This window comes from Coturnix japonica, chromosome 23 (assembly GCF_054131305.1).
Source record: "Coturnix japonica strain WE chromosome 23, WE-NBRP24, whole genome shotgun sequence".
In the NCBI taxonomy this organism is placed as follows: Eukaryota; Metazoa; Chordata; class Aves; order Galliformes; family Phasianidae; genus Coturnix; species Coturnix japonica.
The window spans coordinates 10,072,956-10,094,906 of record NC_140685.1 but is presented as its reverse complement, the minus strand read 5'-3'; the positions used below and the strand labels follow the sequence as shown (position 1 = coordinate 10,094,906).

The window sequence follows — 21,951 nt, the reverse complement described above, 5'->3', positions numbered from 1 at the left end:
CCGATCTCCTCCTTCTCCTCCTCCTCCACGCCCAGCCGCCCTCAGCCTCCCCTGTCGGAGTGCGGGCATCTCTGGCTCTGCCGGTCCGGCCTCACCACGGGCAGCTTCGGGTGAGTGTCAGCCTCGTCTCCATCGGGATGTGGCATTATCACCTGGTTCGGATGCGTTGCGGTGGGTGTGAACGAGGGAACCTGTATGAGCGGACCTGTAGCATCACCTTAGCCTGGTATCTTCTCTACTATGTTCTCCAGTTGGCAACCTGACAAGAAGGCAGTGCTTGTCCTCCAGGCTTTTCTCCTGTTTTTTTTCTGGAATACAAACTTCTGTTCATGTGATTTCTTTGTCCTTGTTAGCCATGGAGTCCATCAGAGACTCCCAGGTATGAACTAATATATGACAGTGTTTTTAGGTGAATTCTACCTTCTGTGTGATGGAGCTCCCCAGATTTGTACCCAATTGCGTTACCTGCAGCAGTGCCTACGGGAAAGGCAGGTGGGATGTTTATACAAGAGCCCAGAAAAGACGCGATCTGCCCCAGAATCACTGAATCTAGAACCACCCGGGTTGGAAGGGACCTCCAGGATCACGGATCTGCAGCGCCCCGGGCAGGGCCGTCAGGCTCCACGTTTAGCAGCAGACCCGGCTGCTCAGGGTCCCCGTGCGGTTAAAACGATGCGTGGTGCTCGGCACCTCAGCACGAGGCGCTGCTGTGCGGGTGGGTCTGAGCAGGAACAGCCCGGACGGCTCAGCGCAGCGGGGCGAACCTGGGCTACAAAGCGGCCCGTGTCAGGTAGGGGGAGAGAACGGGGCGGGCAGAGGGCGACGGGAGGAGAGGGGACCGCGGCCGGGAGGAGGAGGGAGGAGGAGGGAGGGGCCGGGCGGGGCGGGGCGGAGCCGGAGCCGGGAGGGTTTGACAGCGGGACGGAGCGATGGAGGCGGCGGCACGAGCCGGGCAGGACGGAGCGGAGCCGTGACGGGCGGCCGGGGCTCAGCCCGCACCATGGGCGGCGCGGACTCCAAGCTCAACTTCAGGAAGGCCGTGATCCAGCTCACCACCAAGACGCAGGTAGGGCCGCCATGTCGCGGGGGGGCCGCCATGTCAGGAGCCGCCCTGAGGCGGCCGAGGAACGGCGGGGCCCGAGCCCGAGCCCCGGTGCTGCGGGACGGCGGCCGTGCGGGCGGGGCTCCGTGTGCGGGGCCGAGCCGACACCGCGGCCCTGCGCCGTCCCACCGGCATCGTGCCCCGCTCCGGGTGACGCCGGGCGGGGGGGGGGGGCGCCGCGTGAAGCGCTCCCTGTACGCGGCCTGTGGGACAACGCGTCGCTCCCGCAGGTTGCGGTGGAGCAGCGCAGCGCGGCCGGCGTTACACGCTGCGGTCACACCGACAGGCGTCGCGTGGTGGGCGCCGCTCCAATGCCAGGAGAGTGCGGGGTAACGGGAGTAAGGCCGAGGAACAGCGTCAGAACAGAGAACGGGCGCAAAGAGGGGAAGGGCGAGGGGGGAAGGTCTGCGACGAGGCACAGAGCGAGGGGTGGGACGGGGTGATAGCAGGTAAGGCTGGAACACTCGGAGGAGCCGCGATCACGGGCTGCGAGGCAGCATTTATCGCTTGTGTCTGCGTGACTCGGAACGGCTGCGGTGAGTCGGGGAGATCCTCACAACAGACAGCACAGAAACAGAGAAACAGGTGAATTAGCGATGGAAGGAGTTCTGCCACGGCTTTCTGGCTGCCAGGATGTTTTGGGGTGCCTGCAGATGTGGAGTGTCGTTCTGTTATCAGGAACGAGGTTACAATGGGAGCCTGGGGGAAAAGAATGAAACCCGGCTTCCCAGTACCTGCCTGTGCCAAAGGGATCGTCTCAGGCTGCTGCCCACAAAGAAAACCCGTGTGAGGCAATGCCTCCTGTTGCCAGCAAGAGCAGAGCTGCCCTCCCCCACGTATTGACGCGTGTATGAAGGAAGGTGCTCTGGGGCCCCGCGTAAAGGAAGGAGAAACAGTGTTCTGGTCTGGATTAACCTCATGTCTTTGTGGTCGAGGTGAGCCCGAGTGCCATGTGGAACAAGGGTGGGGTGCTGGCACTCCCATGTTTACATACTGGAGAAGGGCACCGTTGTTCGCATGGCACGGCTGGGCTCTGCTGGAGCCTTCGCAGCCGCTGCCAGCAGCAGCCGTAGGTGCAGGCCTGGGATCGAGTGGCAGTGATGGATGGAGTCGAATCCCCACTCGGAAGCTATTAACGTAAAACGTGCTTTGCTTTCTCTGCAGCATCTCTTTTTATTTATTAATTTATTTATTTCAGTCTTCTCTTCCATTCGGTAATTGGACAAGCAGATTTTGGCAGATCTTAGGTAACATGAAGCCGTGAGCTAATAGTGTGCTGTGCTGTGTTTGGGGAGGCTGTGAGGGAGGAGGTGCTCCAGCAGGAAGCAGTGTTCGCTGCCTGGTGGAAGTTCAGCACTGACATAGCTGACTTGCCGTTAATCTCTAGGCTTTCATTAATTAGAACATGTGCTGCGCGGGCATTTAAAAAAACCCAGCCAACAAAGTTGTAAGTAACATAATGCTTCAATGCTGGTAGCACGAGTGGGGCCTGGACCTTGAAAGTCAAACCAAGGATGGGCAAAAAATTGGGACTGATTTGACTGATTTTTGGTTGCCAGAGAGAAACTCTGAAGATGTAAAAAATACTAAAAAAGAAAAATCAGAGTGATCGATTCGGAACAATTTCCATTATTAAAAAGGTACCAGAGAAAAGTAGTTGTTCATGCTGCAAATGTGTGAGTCACTGACAGAAAAGCTTTCAATGCCGGAATTCCACACCTGGCATTTTCCAGCTCCCTGTCCAGCAGCGGCCGGGCAAAGGACTTGTTTGGGATCTCTCCTTGATTCTCCCCTACGGGCTGCAAATACGCTATGAAAAGAAATCCCTTGTGCACTGGGAGCAGTGTGGGGCTGCCGGCCTTGGCAGCAAGAGTCAAATCCTGCAACTTATTAACGTTCTGAATCAGTCTGACCTCGGGCTTTACTTTTGCACAGTAGCTCCCAGACAGGTGGTCAGAGGTACCTGCCGGGCTGCCTGGCATCACAGGGCTCAGTCTGGTGCTGCATGGATGGCTCTGTGGTCACCGTGCTCTAAATTCTGCCCCATTTCAGTGGAAAGGAGCGCGCTGCTGGCTGGAAAAGACTGGTCGGAAATTCAGGCATTGAGTCCTGGGTGAATGATGGTCCCTACCCACAAATGTTCTGGGCTGGTCGACACGGTGGCACGAAGTGAATACTGGAGGATGGTCCTCTAATAGGGGCAGCTGGGAACGGGTGCTGGATAGAAGATGTTGGATGTGAAGGTGCAGTGCTGCCTGAGCTGGTGAGGAATTGTATGGAAAGTGACAAGGCGCTGTGTGTGAAAGTGAAGATGATAAAAGCTTTGTGCTGAGGGCGGTAACACACAGGGGAGGCAGCGCTCTGGGAGCTTTTCCTGTTGATAGGAAGTGGTCAGCTCGGCACCGTGTTCTTTCTTCCTATGGCTCATCCTGTTTGTTAGGATTGCTTGTGCAGGGCTGTGATTCCCTGCTCACTAACAGGCAAGATGCTTGTAATTCACACGGCTTCCCTTTCTGATTCTTGCAGTGTGTGGATGGTGTGTTTTAGAGCACCTGAAACTCCTAATTCATAACTACTGGGGAAATAAAGTCTGGAAGTGTCCACAGGACTGATTCTGCTTTGTGCAGCCAGTGTGCAGATGGGAGGTCAGCCTTGTGGAGGTGAACAGAAGGCAAAAATAAAAACCTCCCTTGTCCGCTGTGAGCCATCGCATCCATTTAATGCTGCCTGCTGTGCTCACAGCAGCAGTCAGTGCTGCAGGCAGCTCCTTCCTTCGGTACAGACGTGGTTCCAGCAGCAGGTGATCGGTGAATGGGGCTGTTCCAGGTCGCTGTGCTTCCCTTTCCTGTGTGCTACGCACAGGCTGCTGGGTGAGCTCAGCACAAGGAGGTGGGTGTTTAGATCTCAGGAGATGCTGTACGCAGAACACAGTCAGCTTTAAAACATCCACCAATGTTCTTGGGAGATGAATGTTACGTGCATCAAATGGCTTCATGATGCCAGACGGTTCATTAGATCAGGGGGGCTGCGGGTGAGTCAGTGCTGCATTGTGCCCTACGACTGTGCATGGGATGCCATCTGTTGGGTGGGGAGATGACTTAATGCAGCTATTAAAAAGCAAAGAAATGGTGTTTTAGCATAACCTCATTGCCAAGATGGCAGACGTTACTGCTGCTGCAGAATCCAACATTACAGCTTGGGTGATTGCTGTGTGCTCCTCCATCTCTATGTAATTCTTGTTGGAGACAGTCGTAGCTGTCACACTGCTGGCTGTGGAGCAGCGCTGTGTTCAGCCTCCAGGGAAGATACAGGCAGGAAAAGGTTCTGTGTACGCTGCAGGGAAATGGTTTTCTCCTTCCCCTCTAGATGAGAGTGAAGCCATTATTGATGCATAATCTCCTGTTAGCAGGAGTTGCTGCTCCCTGCTGCTGGGAGTGGCTGTGGCAGGCAGCCAGCAGGTGCACATGGCAATTAGCCCTGCCGCTGTGGTGCCCGGTTTGGAAGGGGATGTAGGAAGTGGAGGATGTTTCCTGCATTATAGATTGTGTTCCCAAGTACTTGGCTCTTTTTGAGGAGCATAATTAGAGATCTGACTTGCAAATAGCTTTTCTCCTCTCTCCATTTAGGCATTCTGTGCACAGATTGAGAGATAGTGCAGCTCTCTTGCATGCTTAGGAAGCCGAGTTCTGCTGCAAGTCATCTGCAGGCAGCTGGCTGTCCTGCACATCCCGCTGAGGAGCTGCCATCTCCCATCCCTTAGAAAAAGTCTGTCTTCCTTGGAAAAGGGCTCGGTGGGAATTCGGTTTGGTGGCCAGGCGGTAAAATAAAGAGGACTTCAGCGTCAGAGCAGAAGATGCTTTAACTCATGGATTCGGTTGTGAGTGGAGAGTAGCTTGGGCTGATTCATTGCATGGCAGAAAGGAGTGGGGTGAGCCATGAGCCTCTCGGCTACAGGAGCACATAGGAGAGCCCAGGGGCAGTAGCTGCTGCACCAGCCTGGCAGCCGCCCGCTGGCTCCTCTCGCTTGCTGCCCTCCGGTGGTGGTGACGCATCACATTCTGCGGGTTCAGGTGATGTGTTGTGGCTCTGCGGAAGACATGGAATGTCCAAGTCTGATGTGCTTGGTCACATAAATGGTCACCTCCAGTGCTGAGGGAGTGCTCTGTTTGGGAGGTTCCCATCAGCCAAGGCTCTGGTAACTAAAAAAAGTGGAATATAAATCAGTGCTGGTGTTTTATTTATCCTCTATTGTTCTCTGTGGTGATGGTTGCATCCCCAGTCCGGTTGCAGTCACTGATGTTTGGAGCTCACTGGATGCTGGTTCTGCCTCTGTAGCTCTGTCTCTTTGCAGCCTGTGGAAGCAACGGATGATGCCTTCTGGGACCAGTTCTGGGCAGACACAGCCACGTCAGTGCAGGATGTCTTTGCCCTCGTGCCAGCTGCAGAGATCCGAGCAGTGAGAGAGGAATCACCGTCCAACTTGGCAACTCTGTGTTATAAGGTAAGGATGGCGTCGTCCTCCTTGGTGCTGTGCTGTGTATTTGTGGGGAGCACAGCACAGCAGCATGGCTGAGAGGTCATCTGCAGTCACAGCTGGAGACTCAGCCTCCATCCCTGCTGTGCAGGGTCATAAATGTGCCTGGAAAAATATTTACGCACAGTCACAGAGTTGTGCGTGGATGGGCTGAGGCTGTACAAACAGCATTTACATATCCATAAGGGCAGTGATGCAGGCGATCAGAGTCGGGAGCCCAGACAGTCTGCTATGAAACTAAGTGGAGAATATGACCCCATGAATTAAAAAGCTGCATGGTGAATCCTTAGTTCTACTTCTGCTGTCAGTGCTGGAGGGAGCCCGCAGGTGTTATGGCTCTCTATCCATGCAACGCTTATGCTGTGTGGGTTACTCTGACATGCAAGATCCCTTGTGGTGAGACAAGAAATTGAAGAAGGTCTGGTTAAGATTGTTTACCTCAGTATTTCTAACAGCAATGGAGGCGGTACCATTGAACTCAGGGAAATGGATTCCAAGCAGTGCTTATAAATCTATGTGAAGATGTCACCAGCAGGTCAGAGCTGTGCAGTTTTGCTCCTGTCCAAGCTAATGCTACCTCTCTTTTATTTCCTGCAGGCTGTGGAGAAGTTGGTGCAGGGAGCAGAGAGTGGCTGCCACACAGAGAAGGAGAGGCAAATCGTCTTGAACTGCAGTCGGCTCCTCACTCGTATCCTGCCTTACATCTTTGAGGACCCAGACTGGAGAGGTTTCTTCTGGTCAACTGTCCCTGGGGCTGGCCGAGGAGGGGTCTGTCTCTTGGCACTTATTCTCCTTTCTGGAGGGTGAGCGGGAGGAAGCAAGGAAGCGTTTGAGGACAGCTGCACTGTTGTTATTTCTGTTTATGCAGAAACTAGGTGGCATCTTCTAAGTCAGTTTCTTTTCTTTGATTCTTGGTGCTCTCGCCCTCAGCTGCTCTGCTTAGCACAGGTCTCTGCGTCACCTGAGGTTTTCACTTGGGTGTGTATCTGTAGGAGAGAGCTGGTATGTGAGGGAAGGCTTTTCCAGTATGGAAAGTATGAACTGAAATCAGTGTGGAAAGGATCAGGGTAACATGCTTTAGTGTGTTCTGCAAATGAGAGAAATACCGCTGAAAGCATAACTGAGGTAGGCAAGGAATACGTCTTTACCTGCTTTCTCCCTTGGCAGCTGCTGTTTTATGCATGAAGAGCGCTCTCCTGGAGATTTCTGAATCTGCAGGTCAGCGTGACCATGCTGAAACACGTGGTTTCCCCTGAGCATTACATGTGCTGCAGTGTTTTGGAGAAAGTTTATAGGGAGTTGGCAGTGGTTGGTACAGTACAAACGTTTTGCTATCTCTGCTGCTACCTCTAATCTGTTTCGCTTGAGGTCGCTTCAAGGGGAAAAGAAAAGCTGTGCTCTGGAATACTTTATTCACTCAGTTTGGTCACATTAAAGACCTTGTTCCCATATAGTCATTACTCCCCGGGGGGAATTTCTTTCCTCTCCAGAGTGGGTTTTGCACATTTCTCCCTCATGTTCCTCTGTAACTTATTGTATATTCACAGAGAGTGCATCTTCATTTGCTGTAATAACAGTGTTAATGTATGGTCTTGTACTAACAGTACTCTTTCACAATTCTCACTTTTAGGGAGATGAAGATGATGAAAATGCCCGGCCGCTGGCTGAGTCGCTGCTCCTTGCTGTCGCAGATCTGCTCTTCTGTCCAGATTTCACTGTGCAAAGCCACCGGAGAAGCGCGGTGGTGAGTTGAATCATGAGGTTGTCTGCATAGAGATGGATTAGCTGCATGATAGTTGACCATGTTAGTTAGATCAGACTAACACGGATCAATGTTTTGGGTTCAGTGTGTAGTGTCTGCATCTTCTAAAGCAGGTGTTCTGCAATAGCTGGGTGAATGTCAGCAGGAGAAGCTAGTGTTTTTCTCTGCACTACAGCTTGCCTGTCAGGAAGATGTGGGCTTGCTGGCAAAGTGGCTCTCCTATTGTTTCCACTAGAGCAGGGACGTTCAGCACCTTGTTCTTCTCACGGGCAATATGAATATGGACAGAGGTCTTAAGTGCTCCAGTTTTACCAAGAGTTGTTCTGAGGAGCTGGGTGAGGAACCTGGCGGTGGGTGAGCTCCAACCTGACTATAGGAACTGAGTAGAGAGGCAGGAAAAGCAAGGACTGTTGAGTAAGCTGCGGTTGATTCCGTGTTAGCAGTAGCTGTTGTCAGCATGCTGGTTTTGTGGGAGCTGTGGCTGGTGTGCTAAGTGCGTCTTGGTTGCCCTCAGTGAGATCATTACCATTGTGGGAGGGAAGGAAGTTACACAGCAGGAATTCAGAGCAATTAAAAACAGTTCTCTGGTCTGCTTTCCCCAGCTGCAGGGAGAAAAAATGGTTGGTGGTAGAATTTGCTTAATTAAGCTTAAGGAAAGAGACAAAGCATGCCAAGGGTACTAGATGCAAGTATATTATATTCATCTGGGCTGTGGAGGAAAAGAGAAGAGGTGGTGATGCATCCTATAATTAGAATAAAATATATCCTGGATCTTTTTGTTCTGGCTGCCAGTTTCTAGCGGAGGCGGCTAGCACTGTGCCTTGGCATGCTGGAGGAAGAACCTTATACTGCATGGTGCCCAGTGCCTGGATAGGTGGTGTCTGAGTGAGGCTGGTACGTGCAACTAGAGTGTCAGGATGCATCTCTGCTGGTTTCTTTGCTACCGTTGAGGGTGGGGCTGAACTGCCTTGGATACCCGTAATCAACTCTTGCACTTGCCTGTGCTCTGATCTTCTGTTTCTCTCCATAGGACACAGCAGAGGATATCCACTCCATTGACAGCTGCGAGTACATCTGGGAGGCAGGAGTGGGCTTTGCTCACTCTCCACAGCCTAACTACATTCATGACTTGAATAGGTAAGAGGGTTTGCAGAGGCAGAGTGGAGAGAAGCTGGGCTCAGGAGACTGAGGGGTCTGAAGGAGATGGGCTCTCCTTGCTTCTTGAGGCACTTGTGACTTCTGCAGGGCTCTTGCCCCTTTCTAATCCATCATGTCAGGCAGCAAAGAGAAAATTGGTTGTGCTTTTGAGTAACTTTTTGTAGTATGATATGGGAGGTAGGGTGTCTGTGATATAAACTGTCAAAATGACCCTTTGAAATGACCTAGGAACTCTGTATCTCTTATTTTCAAAAGGCAGCATTTTGATCAGTGCTTACAAATGAAATGCTGCTAATGAAATGGACTCAACTTTCTCTATAGGAAATACTTTCAGGATGGGACTGAGCTTATACATTGCTGTGGTGATTGTGCCTCCTGTGCTTCAGTCCAGGACTTGACCTCTTCTTCCCTTCTTTCAGGACAGAGCTGCTTAAGCTGCTGCTGACCTGTTTCTCTGAGGCCATGTATCTGCCTCCATCTTCAGACAGCAGCAACACCAACCCCTGGGTGCAGTTCTTCTGCTCTACAGAGAACAGGTGAGGGTATAAAGCTGAGTGCTAGGAGAAATACACTGAGATATTTCCAAAGGAGTATGTTGGTAGTGGTTGGCCATAGGACTTGGACAACAGCCCTTAGCTATTAGCACCTCTACTTAGTGAGAAACCTTGCTCATCAGCAAAGGGCAAAACTGAGCATGATGCTCACTGGAATTTGATACAGGAGTGGTCCTTGTCATGTGGGAAAGGCAGATGCATTCCCCTGCTGTAGATCCTGTTCCCTTGTGGGAATGGTGGTGTGGCACTTCACTGAGTCGCTGGTGATGGTGGCAGGTGAATGCTGCCCTCTGGTGACATCGTCTCCTCTGGGACTTTCATATGCCCACTGGGGGCAGCACAGTTTGGTCTTGGTGGAGTCTGGAGAGCTTTAAGGTCCTGTCTCTTTTCCTATTGTTGCATGGAATTTCTCTGGGAAGTCACAGTCTTTTTTTTTTTTTTTAACCTCCCCTTTCTTTTTAGCTCTAGTCCAGATGACCAGTGGGAGATGAGTGTCAGCTCTTGTCCCTGTGCTGCTCAGTCACTGGTCACTGTCATAGATTGGAGCTGGGTGGATTAGAGAAGGTGCTGGTCCTTTGTTAAGAACCCCAAATCCTGGGGAGGGATGCCTGTTTCTCCCCGAGGCAGCATCATTTACTTCTTATTTCTGCCTTCTGAGAATGTTTTCTCCTGCCCAGACATGCACTCCCCCTCTTCACCTCGCTCCTGAATGTCGTCTGTGCCTACGATCCGGTGGGTTATGGGATTCCTTACAATCATCTGCTTTTCTCTGACTACCGTGAGCCCCTGGTGGAGGAGGCAGCCCAGGTGCTGATTGTCACTTTGGACTATGACAGCTCCACCAGTTCAAGTCCCACTGTGGATGGCACAACTACTGGCACGGCCATGGATGATGTGGATGTGAGTGGCCCCGGGATCCGTATTTGCCACTTTCCCAACTGCTGTGACCCCCTTATGCCAGCTTTTCCTGAATGCAGGGCTAATCTGTAGGTGCAACAATGCTCCATTCCTTCCAGTCTGCTATCTCTGGCCCAGTCCTCTTCCCTTCATGTAGGACACTAAGCAGCCATAGGTGACCAAACCGTCAGGTTTTGGTCACTGACTTGAATCAGGAGCACTAAAGTAAAAATTCCCTGACTACTGATTTTGGAAGTGCTCTGTTTCCTAGCACGTAGAATTGGATCATTCAGAGAGCAAAGCTTAAATGAGAGATGTGAGCCCCTAGAGCTACTGGTTGCACTTGGCTTCTGACTAAATCTTGTAATTCCATAAGCATTTCATTCATTGTCTTTGAACACAGCCTCCAGGACCAGACAATCTGTTTGTGAATTACCTCTCAAGAATACACCGAGAGGAGGTAATGTGCTCCAGTCCTGAATGACTTCTTGTCTGATTTCATGCTGATGGAGCTAGCCCTGGGCCCACCACAGTCTCTTTCCTGTTCTGTTGGCAGGATTTCCAGTTCATCCTGAAAGGAGTGGCTCGTTTATTATCAAACCCACTGGTCCAGACCTACCTGCCAAACTCTGCCAAGAAGATCCAATTCCATCAGGAACTTCTCGTCCTCTTCTGGAAACTCTGTGACTTCAACAAGGTGTGGAGCTGCTTGTTGAGCCTTACCCCTCCTTGCTTGATCCCCAGAGCCTGGTGTGGCTCTGGCTGGACAGAGCTCTGTAGAGAGGTTACAGGCAGGTAGTGAGCACTGACTGTGGTGCGCCTGTCAGCAGTGCTGCTTACAGCTGGGTGGGCTGGGACTGGTCTGGCTCCAGGGAGACTGGCTAGCTTGAGTCTATGTGGCCTGAGCCCTGTGGATGGTGGATGAAACCAAATATTCTTACGACTGTCTGAAATTCTTTCTTTCCAGAAATTCCTCTTCTTTGTGCTGAAGAGCAGTGATGTTCTGGATATCCTTGTCCCAATCTTGTATTTTCTCAATGATGCCAGAGCAGACCAGTGTAAGTTGGTTGTTCTCATTAATTGGGATGATCTGTGCCTACCAGTTGAGCTAAGATATTTTTAAAATGCTTCCTGTCTACCATTGAGATTGCTGCTTGAGTGTGTGTTCCCAGCCTTCTGCAGGGATGAGGGTGAGTAGTTCACTTAAATGGGTATTTGTAATGGACTTAGAAGCGGGGCATGGTCTATACCACAGCATGTGGAAGGGATATCCTTAGCACGTGCTAATGCTTTTTGAGTTCTTATGTCAAAAACTGCCTCCCTGATCCTAAGAAGAAAAGGAAAAAATGAGCAAGTTTCTCTTGCTTTTGGTATAAGTTAGTCATAACACCATGCTGCACTGCTGGAAGAAGTCAGATCTTTTCTGCTATAGTAATTTACATCAAGAACATAATGAAGAGCATAATCTACCTGAGGCTTTGTGTTTTACTGACTTCAAACAGGCTTGAAGCAAACACTGGTACTGACAATTGAAGGAGGTCTGTGTAGGACATTCCTAATCAGGATACTCTGGTGTCTACCATTTCTCTTTCAGTCCCATTGTGTTTCTCCTCTTTCCTCACTGCCCTCCAGTTTTCAGCAGTCCTTTGGCTTTGGTGTGGTAGGTTTTTGTTTTTCTTGTTTGTTTCTTTGGTTTTTCTGCAGCACGAGTGGGATTGATGCACATTGGGGTATTTATCCTCCTGCTTCTCAGTGGGGAGCGTAATTTTGGGGTGCGACTGAACAAGCCGTATTCTGTACGAGTGCCTATGGACATCCCTGTCTTCACAGGGACTCATGCGGATCTGCTCATCATAGTGAGTATAGCTCTAGGAGTTCTTTTCTTTCCCTCTTAACCCTTGTTTCAAAATCTCCACAAACTGAGTGAGGAAACAGAACAATTTACTGATCCTTCCTAGATCACCCCTCCACTGAGTAGCCAGAAAGTATATGGGGTGTGTCTAAACACTGGTGGTTCATCACCCTGTTAACCTGAGGCGATGTGTCTGGTGAGGGGTACATGTTGTGCAGATCTCAAAGAGCAAGATCTGGGGTGGAGCTGAACTGGTTTAAAGGACTCCGAGTCTGGTGCAATGGGATGGGTGGATGATCTCTAACAGACTTGGAGGCAGGAAATCTGACTGTGTTGCTGGCTCTGTCCCAAGCAACCAGAGTTTCATGGAGTGTGTTAGACAGAATGAGGACAGCAGTGTCCTTACCAAGCTCAACCCGCAGCTTTAGATTTCATTCATCTTGCAGTTGGTAGTGATGAGGGTCCCATTGCTGCCAACATGCTGCATTTTGCAGTACTGGCCTTGTGCAGTGCCCTTCTGGCATGTTGGTGCTTATTTGTCAGGGAGGAATTTCTCAGCAGCTTTTGATTAAACCTTCTAAAGGAGATTACCACTAGAAGGAGGAGGAAGAATCCACCTACCAGAACTGTTCTTGATGCAATGTGTTTTGCTATTACATTTCATTAGTTTAAGATCACCTGTGTTTTCATTATGCTGTGTACTCTAAAAGTATGCCTGCTAGAGGTGGGAAGGCCAAAACTGGAAATGTCTGGGCTGGTTGTGGGGCAGCTGAATATTTCCATGCCTCTGAGCGTGTTGTTAAGAAATGTAGGACAAACACTGGAGTTAGAATTTTGCACTAAACTTGGACATGAGATCATTAGCTCCTTGGTATGTCAAGCAGCTATCATTAAGGTTTAGAGCCAAAAATCCACTGGAGGTGAAGGTAGTCCTTTCTTCCTGGTAACTTATTGTTGTCCCGGACTGGCTGTACATTTTGGAACAGCTCAGTCAGTTTCTGTTTGCAGTATTGTAGAGCAGTAATCATATCCCCAAAGGACTCCTTGTAAATAAAAGCTTGCGCTCTTGGAGCACGAGTTTGCAGTGAGAGCAGCCTTCTCCACCTGTGTAATTGTGGAGTATGCAAGGCCCTGCCTTGGAAGGAATGGTGTCAGGAAGTGATTAGTGTGGGGGTGGCACTGGTTTTGGTTGAGAGGGTGCTTTCAGTAAGGTTCTGCCTTGCTCAAGAACTCTTTTCCCTATCGCAGGTCTTTCACAAGATCATAACTAGTGGGCACCAGCGTCTGCAGCCTCTCTTTGACTGCCTGCTCACCATCATTGTGAACGGTAAGCACTACTGCATGGAGTAGCAACCCATAGAAGGGTCAGCTGCTCATGCTCTGTCTCCCTGCATTCCTATCTGTGCCAGTCAATGTTTACCAGTGTCGGTGACTGCTGATGGAAACTGCGACCCTTTCTATTCTGTGCTAGAGGTGCCTGCTGCAGATCAGGTCTGTCTTCAGGTGTATTGGCTGGGCTCAGTCAGATGGGACAAGATGACAGCAGGGTTCCTGGAGCAGCTCTGGGGTGGCAGAGAGGCATTTTCCTGCCAGCCCGCTGACGGCGGTGGCAGTGCTGTTTTTCTCCAGCAGGGAGGGCCACGTCCTCGCGGTGACACTGTGTTCCCTTGGGTTTTACAGAAGTTCGGGTGGCTCTGTACAAGATTTGCAGAAGGGACACGAGCCGTGATATTACTGGTGTAAAACTCCTTGAGAAATTCTGAAGGCGGAAACATTTGCTTTTGTTAGTCCATATATCTATTTGGAGTCTTTTATTTTCAGTGTTTCTGTAACCCCTTTTGGGCTCAGCCATCTCATGAAACTTTCCCAGAAGTGCATAGTGAGGAGATGGCACAAGTGATGTTTTAAATGGTGATTTTGTGTGGGTCTCTGGTTCTGTCTCTTAATTGTCATGTGTTTGCCTTCCATAGTGTCTCCATATCTGAAGTCTCTTTCCATGGTGGCTGCTAACAAGTTACTGCATCTCCTGGAAGCTTTCTCCACCACCTGGTTCTTGTTCTCTGCTATCCAGAACCACCATCTTGTTTTCTTCTTGCTGGAAGTTTTCAACAACATAATTCAGTACCAATTTGATGGTAAGAAACTTCCATGCTCAGTGGGTTTACGCTACTTTAGTCCAAGAGAACATTAAATGCACATTCAGAAAAAGTCCAGATTCACAAGAATGGGGAAGAAACGTCTCAACCAGCTACGGGAAGACTTGTCTGGGATCAAGAAGTTGTGTTAGTAGGTAACTGGGGTTGGGGTTGGGCAAAATGAGGCAGCAGCAATTTGTCAGCATAACCTCAGACCATACAATGAGAGTACTCTCCTATTTCTCCTCAATTGAAATGCCCCTGGCTCACTTTGTGAGCTTCTTATTGAAAATGGAAAAATGTTGAATCTTTTCCTCCAAAACAGGTGCTATTGTGTGGATTAAAGTGTCATTTTCTTTCTCATGTGTTTGAATATCATTCTCTAACCAATTTCTTGTCAACGTTCCAGCCTAGGAAAGATACAACTTGATTTTCTTGTGGCTTTATAATGGATAAAAGTTTACATAACTCTGCTCTTTCTTCTTTGCACCATTGCTTTTATGAGCTTACAGGGTCTCAGTGATCAGGTTTCATGTTGCCAGTGAGGTACGCTATGTTGGCAGAGCTCTTTAAGTCTTCCTTCTCTGCTCATTTTGTTACTGTAATTCGCAGGGAACTCTAATTTGGTTTATGCTGTTATCCGCAAGCGGAATGTGTTTCATCAGCTGGCCAACTTGCCCACGGATTCGCAGTCCATCCAGAAGGGGCTGCAGCGCAAGAAGAAATCTCCAGAGCCTATTTCTCGCACCAACTCCCAGGATGGAGCCTCCATGGAGGGGTCACGTCCTGCTGCCCCCGCTGAGCCAGGGACACTGAAGACAAGTCTGGTGGCTACTCCAGGTCAGCATTAGTTTATCTTTGTAACAGGAGAAAAGTTTGTTTTCACTGTGAGGTACAGAGGACTCACCCTTTCACTGGGTGTGGGAAGAGATTAAGAGTTTACGTCTGTGGATGACTTACTGCCTTTCAGACACAGTTTTAGGTCAGTTTATCCAAGCTGAGGGAAGGTCAAAGTAAAATGCTGTCTCAGATTTAGTGTCTGCATGACCTTTTCTCATAATTTTGACTTCTTGCCTCAGTTTAACAGTATTCATGTGAACTTGTATCCTTGTTTCATCAAGAAGTGTTTTCCCAGGGGCAAGTGAACTCTGGGGCAATGAGATCAAGGTGGCATCTTGCTGCTCTTGTTGTAAGGAGGGTGTTTCAGATTACAGCTGATGCATGGAGTGTCTGTGCTTGGTAGGGCAGAGAAAGACATATTTAACTCACCTGTACTTCTGGGCTTCTTGTGTTTTGAACACAGGGATTGACAAGCTCACAGAGAAGTCACAGGTGTCAGAGGATGGGACCATGCGTTCGCTGGAGCCTGAGCCTCTGCCAGAGGGTAACCCGCCCTCAGCTGTGAGTGATGGGGAGCCCTGGAGTGGGGTAAGGGCAGGCACTGCCTTATTGAGGCATATTTAGGGGAGCGCCTTTGTGTCCTGATCCTCCCTGCTGAGTTTGCTTATGTGTATAAGCACGTAGATCTTTGGTCCTTGATGGATAGTTGCTCTCCCTGGCTATGGCAGTGCTCTTTGCCTGTCTGAATGTTTGCTGTGGTGCCATAAAGCAGACAGGAGGTGAAGGGCAGTAAAGCATTGGGTGTGGGATATGCTTCTGGGAGAAGCATCGCTGCAGTCGAATAGCGCTTCAGGTCGCCTGCAGCTGTCTCAAGGGACTGTGGTGTTTTGGACTGTCTGAGTGATGTCTTTTTGTGTTCTGTCCTGACTCCAACCTACTGAGTTAAGATGAACTAATAAGAGGCACTGGATGAATTTTAGGGTCCTCACCCTTGTGACTGACTTAAATTCCTTTCTTTATCTGTTGCAATGTAATTCCCTTATCAGCCATAAACATTTCAAATGTTTCTTGTGAAATGTCAAACAGCCCTCACATTTCATTGTAATTCATGTCACCTCTCCTAAATATATCAGCCGGCTGTAAGCCTTAGGATGACAGCTGGAATGGAGGCAAGGCTGTGGGATACACGAGGAAAGGGGAAGAGGGTAGAGTCATCTGAAGGAGATAAAAGTTTTTATGCTTTTATGAATTTTATTTTTAGAAGCTTGATGGGGACAGGGCGCAGAGGCCAAACAGTAAGGCTTTGTCTGCAATCATTGCAAAGTAATATTGTCATTTAGTCTTTGAGGAAACTGGAATGAACAGTATCCTTGAATAGTCTAGAATACATTTTTTTTATCCTTCTTGGCCTTCCCTGATGCTACATGAAGGACCATGGTCAGCAAGACGTCTTTAAGCATGCAATTAATGCTGCTATTAAGGGAGATTTTTGCTGAGAACTTGAAGGAGAAGGGTTTTCTTCCAGCAGCCTCTGAAACAGAATCTTGGGTCATTACGTGTCTTTGTCCAGCAGCTGGTTTGAGCTGTTCCCCATCACAGAGCACTGTTAGCTTCCAGTGGGTTCCAGCACAGCTCTGCCCCAAAGCTGCTGTTTCTGGTTGCAGAGGTGACGTGAATGAGTCTGGGCAGCGCCGTCCTGTGACGTGAATTGTGGAGGTGTAGAATAGCTGCTGGAAGGAAATGCTGATCCTGTTTGATTAGTAGAAAAGTCGGGTGTAAAAAAAAAAAAGTCAGGGAAAAGCCTCTCCGTGTTTACTTTGTGCAGAGAGTGATAGTGATTTTTAAATGCTTCCATTCTGTTCCATCATGAATATTGGGATGCTTCTGTGGCTGACTTTGGAAGGCAAGGTGGTAGTGATGTCTCTTATCCAAAAGGAATGAAACCAGAATGATGGAGAGAAGAAGAAAACATTAATGAGTTGTGAATTTTGGCCAGAGCCTTTCAAAGGTCATTCTGTGATGGTGTTCCTGTTTGGGGCATGAGTGTGTTGTTCCTTGAGAGTGTGTGGTTGGGAGTTGTTGAGAGCCCCCCCTTGGAGAAATACTCTTCAGGATGTACCACAGAAGGCACCAAAAAGTCCCGAGGGGAGCCTTGGTGTACTGAGGTCTGAAAAATTCACTGTGTCGAAGCAAATATTTCAGTGAGTGGGGGCTTTGGGATTTGATCTGTTCTGGGGACAGACTGATTTGTCTTGTCCAGCAGTGCTCTGGAAAAATTGGTTCAGCGGTCAGTGAGTTCTGTTCCTTGCTCTAATGTGTGACTTTATGTTTAAATAATGTTTGTTGATAGGAAGTGTCACATCCCCAGCGGGATCAAAGGCGTCTCTCCAGTGCATCCTCCAGTGGACAGTGGACCCCAACTCCCGACTGGGTAAGGAAATCTGAACAGATGAAGTAAATAACAAGGAAGAGTTGTGGCAGAAATTACTTCTGCTCCACCCACAGCCCTCTTCTCTCTCTCTTTTTTTTAATTTACCTTTCCTTTTTTCCCAAAGCAGAGACTTCTCCTGGGTAACACATTTCTTTGGGATATCTTTAACTTCTGGTCAAAGCTTCACAAGTGTATCATCAGCCACAAAGAAGTATTTTGTTCTATCCGCGTTAAACCAATACCTCCATAGTTTCATTGGGTGGCTCTGATTTCTATTGTTCCAGGATTTATTGTACTGCTGTTGCATGCTCAGCTCATCTATTGCCTCTGGGATTTTTGTAAACTTCATTTGTTGTAGAAACAGTGGAGGTACCTGTAGGAAAAACTACTCATGCAATGTACTGATTTCTTTGTGGACTTTGCTACTCACAGGTGATGTCTTGGAAGTCAAAGCTTCCTCTGCAGACCATCATGCGGCTGCTACAGGTACTGGTCCCTCAGGTGGAGAAGATCTGCATTGACAAGTAAGTACTTCCCTTGTAAAGTATAATTGAAAGCCTTGCAGTGTTGGCCGAGGTGTTATTTTGCTTGCCAGGCTTCTTGTTTCTCTGATGCATTCTCAGCTCCTTAGTCAGTGGAGAGGATGTTTGTTCTTGATAGCCATAAGTCTGACTGTGTGTGTGTTTCTTTGGACTGATACTTTGTGCTGCAGCAGTCTGTGGGATGTGCCAGTTATGCTCCTGTTCTGTCTGTTTACAGGGGTCTCACAGATGAGTCAGAGATCCTCAAGTTCTTGCAGCATGGCACGCTGGTGGGGCTGCTGCCTGTCCCTCACCCCATCCTCATTCGCAAGTATCAGGCTAACTCAGGCACTGCTATGTGGTTCCGGACCTACATGTGGGGCGTTATTTATTTGAGGTAAACCATCTGGGTGCAGTCTGACTCAATCTTTTCCAGAGCTTGTAGAGAGAATTGCAGACACTGGGCCAGCTCAAGATTACCTCTCATTTAGAGGACAGAAAGATGCTTTTTCTCTAGAAAAGAGTAGTGTGAATTAGGTGCTCCAAAAATTTGAGTGGGAGGTGGGAGGGAAGTTGCTGTGGGCATAGTGCTTGGTTGGGATTTTGTAGATTTTCTATTCTCTGCGGCAGCTTAGAGGGGAAAATTTAATGCAAAGCTCTGCCTTTGTGGAATCTTGTAGAAATTGTCACCCATTTAAGGGCTGCTGTCTCTCAACCAGTGATTTCCTTTTTTGCAAAGCTGATGGCATTTTGTATAGCCAGCTCCAGTAATCCCAGCTGTAGGGTTTGAATTCCATGTACCCAGCCACAGAGAGTAAAGTGAATCTTGTCTTTCTCTCCCAGGAATGTGGATCCCCCCATCTGGTATGACACAGATGTGAAGCTGTTTGAAATTCAGCGAGTCTAAGAGAGCACTTAACCTCTACTAAGAGAAATACACTGGATCTAAGGACTCTGCTGTGTGCTGCTTCATCACAGCTATTCCTGCATTTCACATCCAGCTGGGAGACCAAAAGGACAATCATTCCATTTACCTCCCTGTCATTTAAAGCTTTAATTGGGACCTGTGTGGGCATCCCTCCCCCAGCTCACTTCTCTTCCTTTACCCTTCACCATGAACCCTGAGTGAAAGATGTCTAAGCGATCGTCCATTGTTGTGGTTGCACTAGAAATCAGACTGTTCTTAACTCTTCAGTTAGTGTTTTGCTCCTGGATTTGGTTTGGAAACCAATTTGACCCAGTCCTTGCCCTTCTCAGTGTCAGCATTTAATTGAAAAGACTAACTGTAAATTGGGTGCTATTCCTGCAGGCAGTGGGGTTTGGAAATGGTAGTTAATTTCAAGTGGTTCCACAGTGTTTCTGGGCCATCGCTTCTGACTGCAGGTGTCTCCCTGAAGTCTCAGTTGTATATTGGTAGGGAAATCTTTCCAGTCCAAATGAAAGGAGAAGTTACTGAAGGAAAACTTTGTGCCTCAGCTCTCAATCTCTCTACTCCTTTCCTGGAAAGCTGCTTAAAGAGTCCTTTAGTAGGTGTCACTCTGGTGTGGTAGTTCTTCTTTGGCTTCCAGGCCCGGCAACCTGTCCTTCATGGTCAAGTGTTGCAATGAAGTGTATGTGTGTCAATTTGGAAAGCCCTGTTTGATTCTCACAAGCACACGGGAAGGAATGGACTGGCTCAGTGCGAGCAAGGAGAAGAGATGGTTAACCTGTGTTGTACTTCACCAGTTACCTGAAAGGACACTGTCAGCTGGGTTTGGGAGTAACCGTGTCCTTCTGACTCTGTCTATGGAGCAGGAGGGTCTTTTGCACACTACTGTCTGAAGCCAGAAATTGAGGGTGGCTCTCAGGGAAGTTGTGGGAGGAATTTGGAAGCCATAGGAGGAAAAGCATCTCTGTGTCACTTGGGAGTGGAGAGTGAGTGCTGAGGCAAAATTTGATTCTTTGGGGCATTTTGCTAAGAACCAAAATATCAGATCTTGAATGTACAGGGTCCAAATGAGCAAAGCCTGGGAAGGCAGAGCAGGAAGCAGTGGAAGGCTGGCTGTTGCTGGCACGGTTTAGCAGCATGTAGTTGCACATTGTCTCCACCCACCATCCTGGGAGTCATCAAATTGTATGTTCTGTGGAGCGGGGTTGCTGCCTTAGGCCTGTGAGGTGTTCAGACAAGGCAATGCGAGGGGTCCTGCTGTGAGCTGAGACCTTTCCTACTTCACCAAGGCTTAATCTTTGGTCTCCTGGTCCTCAGCCTTGGGGGGTCACTGGGCCACGAGCTGTTCTGAGCTACGACAGACAAGTGAGATCACTCCTTGGAACTGGTCTCCCACTCTTGAGTAAGGGTCAGGTGTGCGGTCTTGTTTCTTGTAGACCTTCCCTAAGTGCTGGAGTTAGTGTGATGGCAGCTTGGATGATCTGCTGTTTGTCTCCTGGAGAGAGTGTATTGTTCCACTGGCTGGTCTGTAGGCAAGTGGTTTTCTTAAGCACTTCTGACACTGAAAGTAGCCTGTAGTCCTAGGGCAGCTGAAATAAAGCCCCAGTGGTTTTTCTGATGGATATAAATACAAGAAATAGAGGTTAATTTCCTCACCCCTCCCCTGTTCCATCTCCACTCCACTTTGTTGTTTAGCACTACGCTCATCCTGATGCAGTCTTTGTTTGGATATCAGCAGGGTGAGATCTCTGTTTCAGTAGGAATCTCTCATATATAAGAATGTGATTTGGTGGGGGAGGCGCTCACACCCCACAGCCAGAGCGGGACATCTCGTGTCCCACATGCTTGCCTCCTCCCCTGTGGATCTTCTGACTCCTATGATTTCTTCCATCTTTTCTGCTTTATTTCTCTGTGAGTTCCTTTGGAAACATTTTTTGTTTTTCTTGGTGTTTGGAGTCTAATCTTTGTTCTGTGAAAATCAACTTGCACTGTAAACTATTTGCTTAATTACAGAGTGAAAGATAAAGATTATCTGAAACATGCAATATGTGGCTCATTTTATTTCACTGAGAAGTTTGTAATGTTGCTTATCTCGTGCTTGTGTAGCTGTGCTGCTATGGGACCACGTGCTGCCTTCCTCTGCAGCGCATGGAATTTCTACATCACCGATGAAGATCAGGCTGTGAAACACGAGCCTGGACTGTGCGCTTCTGTCCATCTCTGTGCTTACGGCGCGAGACGTCATCCAAGGTAACAGCCTGGAGAGGTGCGGAAAAGGAACTGGATCAAGCAGGATGGAGGTTCCTGAATTGGCCAAGTGTGCGCTGGGACCTTTGTGCAGCTGAGACCTGTAGGGCGGGTGCCTGACCCTGAGGGAACCTCTGCAGGTGCTCGCAGTGGGCAAATAGCAAATGATGGTTACGGTGGCTGTGAGCAAACTTTGCATTTGTGGTTTGTGCCCCTCCTGGATAGAGACACAGCATAGTCCAGAGCCAGAGTTGCGAAGAACCTGAACTTTCACCCTCTGGTGTGAAAGGGCTGACACCTTCGACTCCAGTTTTCTCTTTGGCCTGGAGGGGTGTTTTACTTTTGTCCCTTGTAGGTTCCTTACCTGTATCTGCAGCGCCTGAGCTGGGTGTTGTTAGGAAGGGACACGGAGCACTCCATCTGATCTGCAGTGGCCTTTGGTAAGAGTTGGAGGGGGGGCTTCATGCTCTTCATGTGTTCAGGAAGGCCGTCCTGTTCAGCTACATCCTTCTCAGTCTGCGCCTGTTTGTGGTAGTTGTGGGACTTAATATTGTGTCTCAGAGGGAAACCTCCCAAGTCAGTGGCTCGGTGGAGGCTCAATGACTTAAATAGAGCTTTAGCTTTTATATCATTAAAGTAACATCCAGTCTGAGTTTTCTCATGAAGTAAATCATTCCTTGTCCTCCTGCTGTCAAAGACTGGGGAGGGGGGTTGAAACTTTTCTTGTATCATTTGCAAGGGGTGGATCTTGGCATGTATCTCCTGTAGGTACCAATGGGAATGAGAATAATAATTAACTTTACTGGAGCCTAATTTATCCAGCTGTTATTTCTCATGCCATATTTCTGTTGACACAGGCTTAAGTCAAAGCTCTCAGTGGGCAAAGTTCATGTTCGTGAAGTCATTCTCACTTTTAGTTTCAGGGAGAGCTTCCACTGCCAGAAGCTGAGTTATGGGCAGCGTAATGTGGGCAGGAGCCTGTAGTTCTGG

At 48.9% G+C, this 21,951-nt stretch overlaps 1 protein-coding gene and 1 long non-coding RNA gene across 9 annotated transcripts; one reads left to right on the top strand and one right to left on the bottom strand.

Moving 5' to 3' along the window:
• The first annotated feature begins 58 nt into the window (after positions 1-58).
• Positions 59-20,759, top strand: HID1 (HID1 domain containing). Of its 8 annotated transcripts, none has more exons than XM_085523209.1 (20): positions 59-110; positions 410-790; positions 5,454-5,603; positions 6,234-6,404; positions 7,267-7,380; positions 8,429-8,535; positions 8,976-9,092; positions 9,788-10,010; positions 10,411-10,467; positions 10,564-10,704; positions 10,975-11,065; positions 11,712-11,863; positions 13,108-13,186; positions 13,830-13,994; positions 14,607-14,834; positions 15,298-15,395; positions 17,185-17,265; positions 17,698-17,789; positions 18,025-18,183; positions 18,630-20,759. In XM_085523209.1, the coding sequence occupies exons 7-20, from the start codon at positions 9,019-9,021 to the stop codon at positions 18,691-18,693; spliced, it is 1,704 nt and encodes a 567-aa protein (XP_085379335.1). In that variant the 5' UTR covers positions 59-110; positions 410-790; positions 5,454-5,603; positions 6,234-6,404; positions 7,267-7,380; positions 8,429-8,535; positions 8,976-9,018; the 3' UTR covers positions 18,694-20,759. The 8 variants fall into 8 exon arrangements, with proteins under 8 accessions (XP_085379335.1, XP_015735778.2, XP_085379333.1 ...); XM_015880292.3 differs by having other exon boundaries at positions 75-110; positions 15,298-15,422; XM_085523207.1 differs by lacking the exons at positions 59-110; positions 410-790 and adding an exon at positions 891-1,066.
• On the bottom strand, positions 20,750-21,664 carry LOC116654210 (uncharacterized). Its single transcript, XR_004309241.2, has 2 exons — positions 21,326-21,664; positions 20,750-20,972 (listed from the first exon to the last, which is right to left on the bottom strand). It is a non-coding gene; the product is annotated as an uncharacterized LOC116654210 (long non-coding RNA).
• Positions 21,665-21,951: the final 287 nt, after the last annotated feature.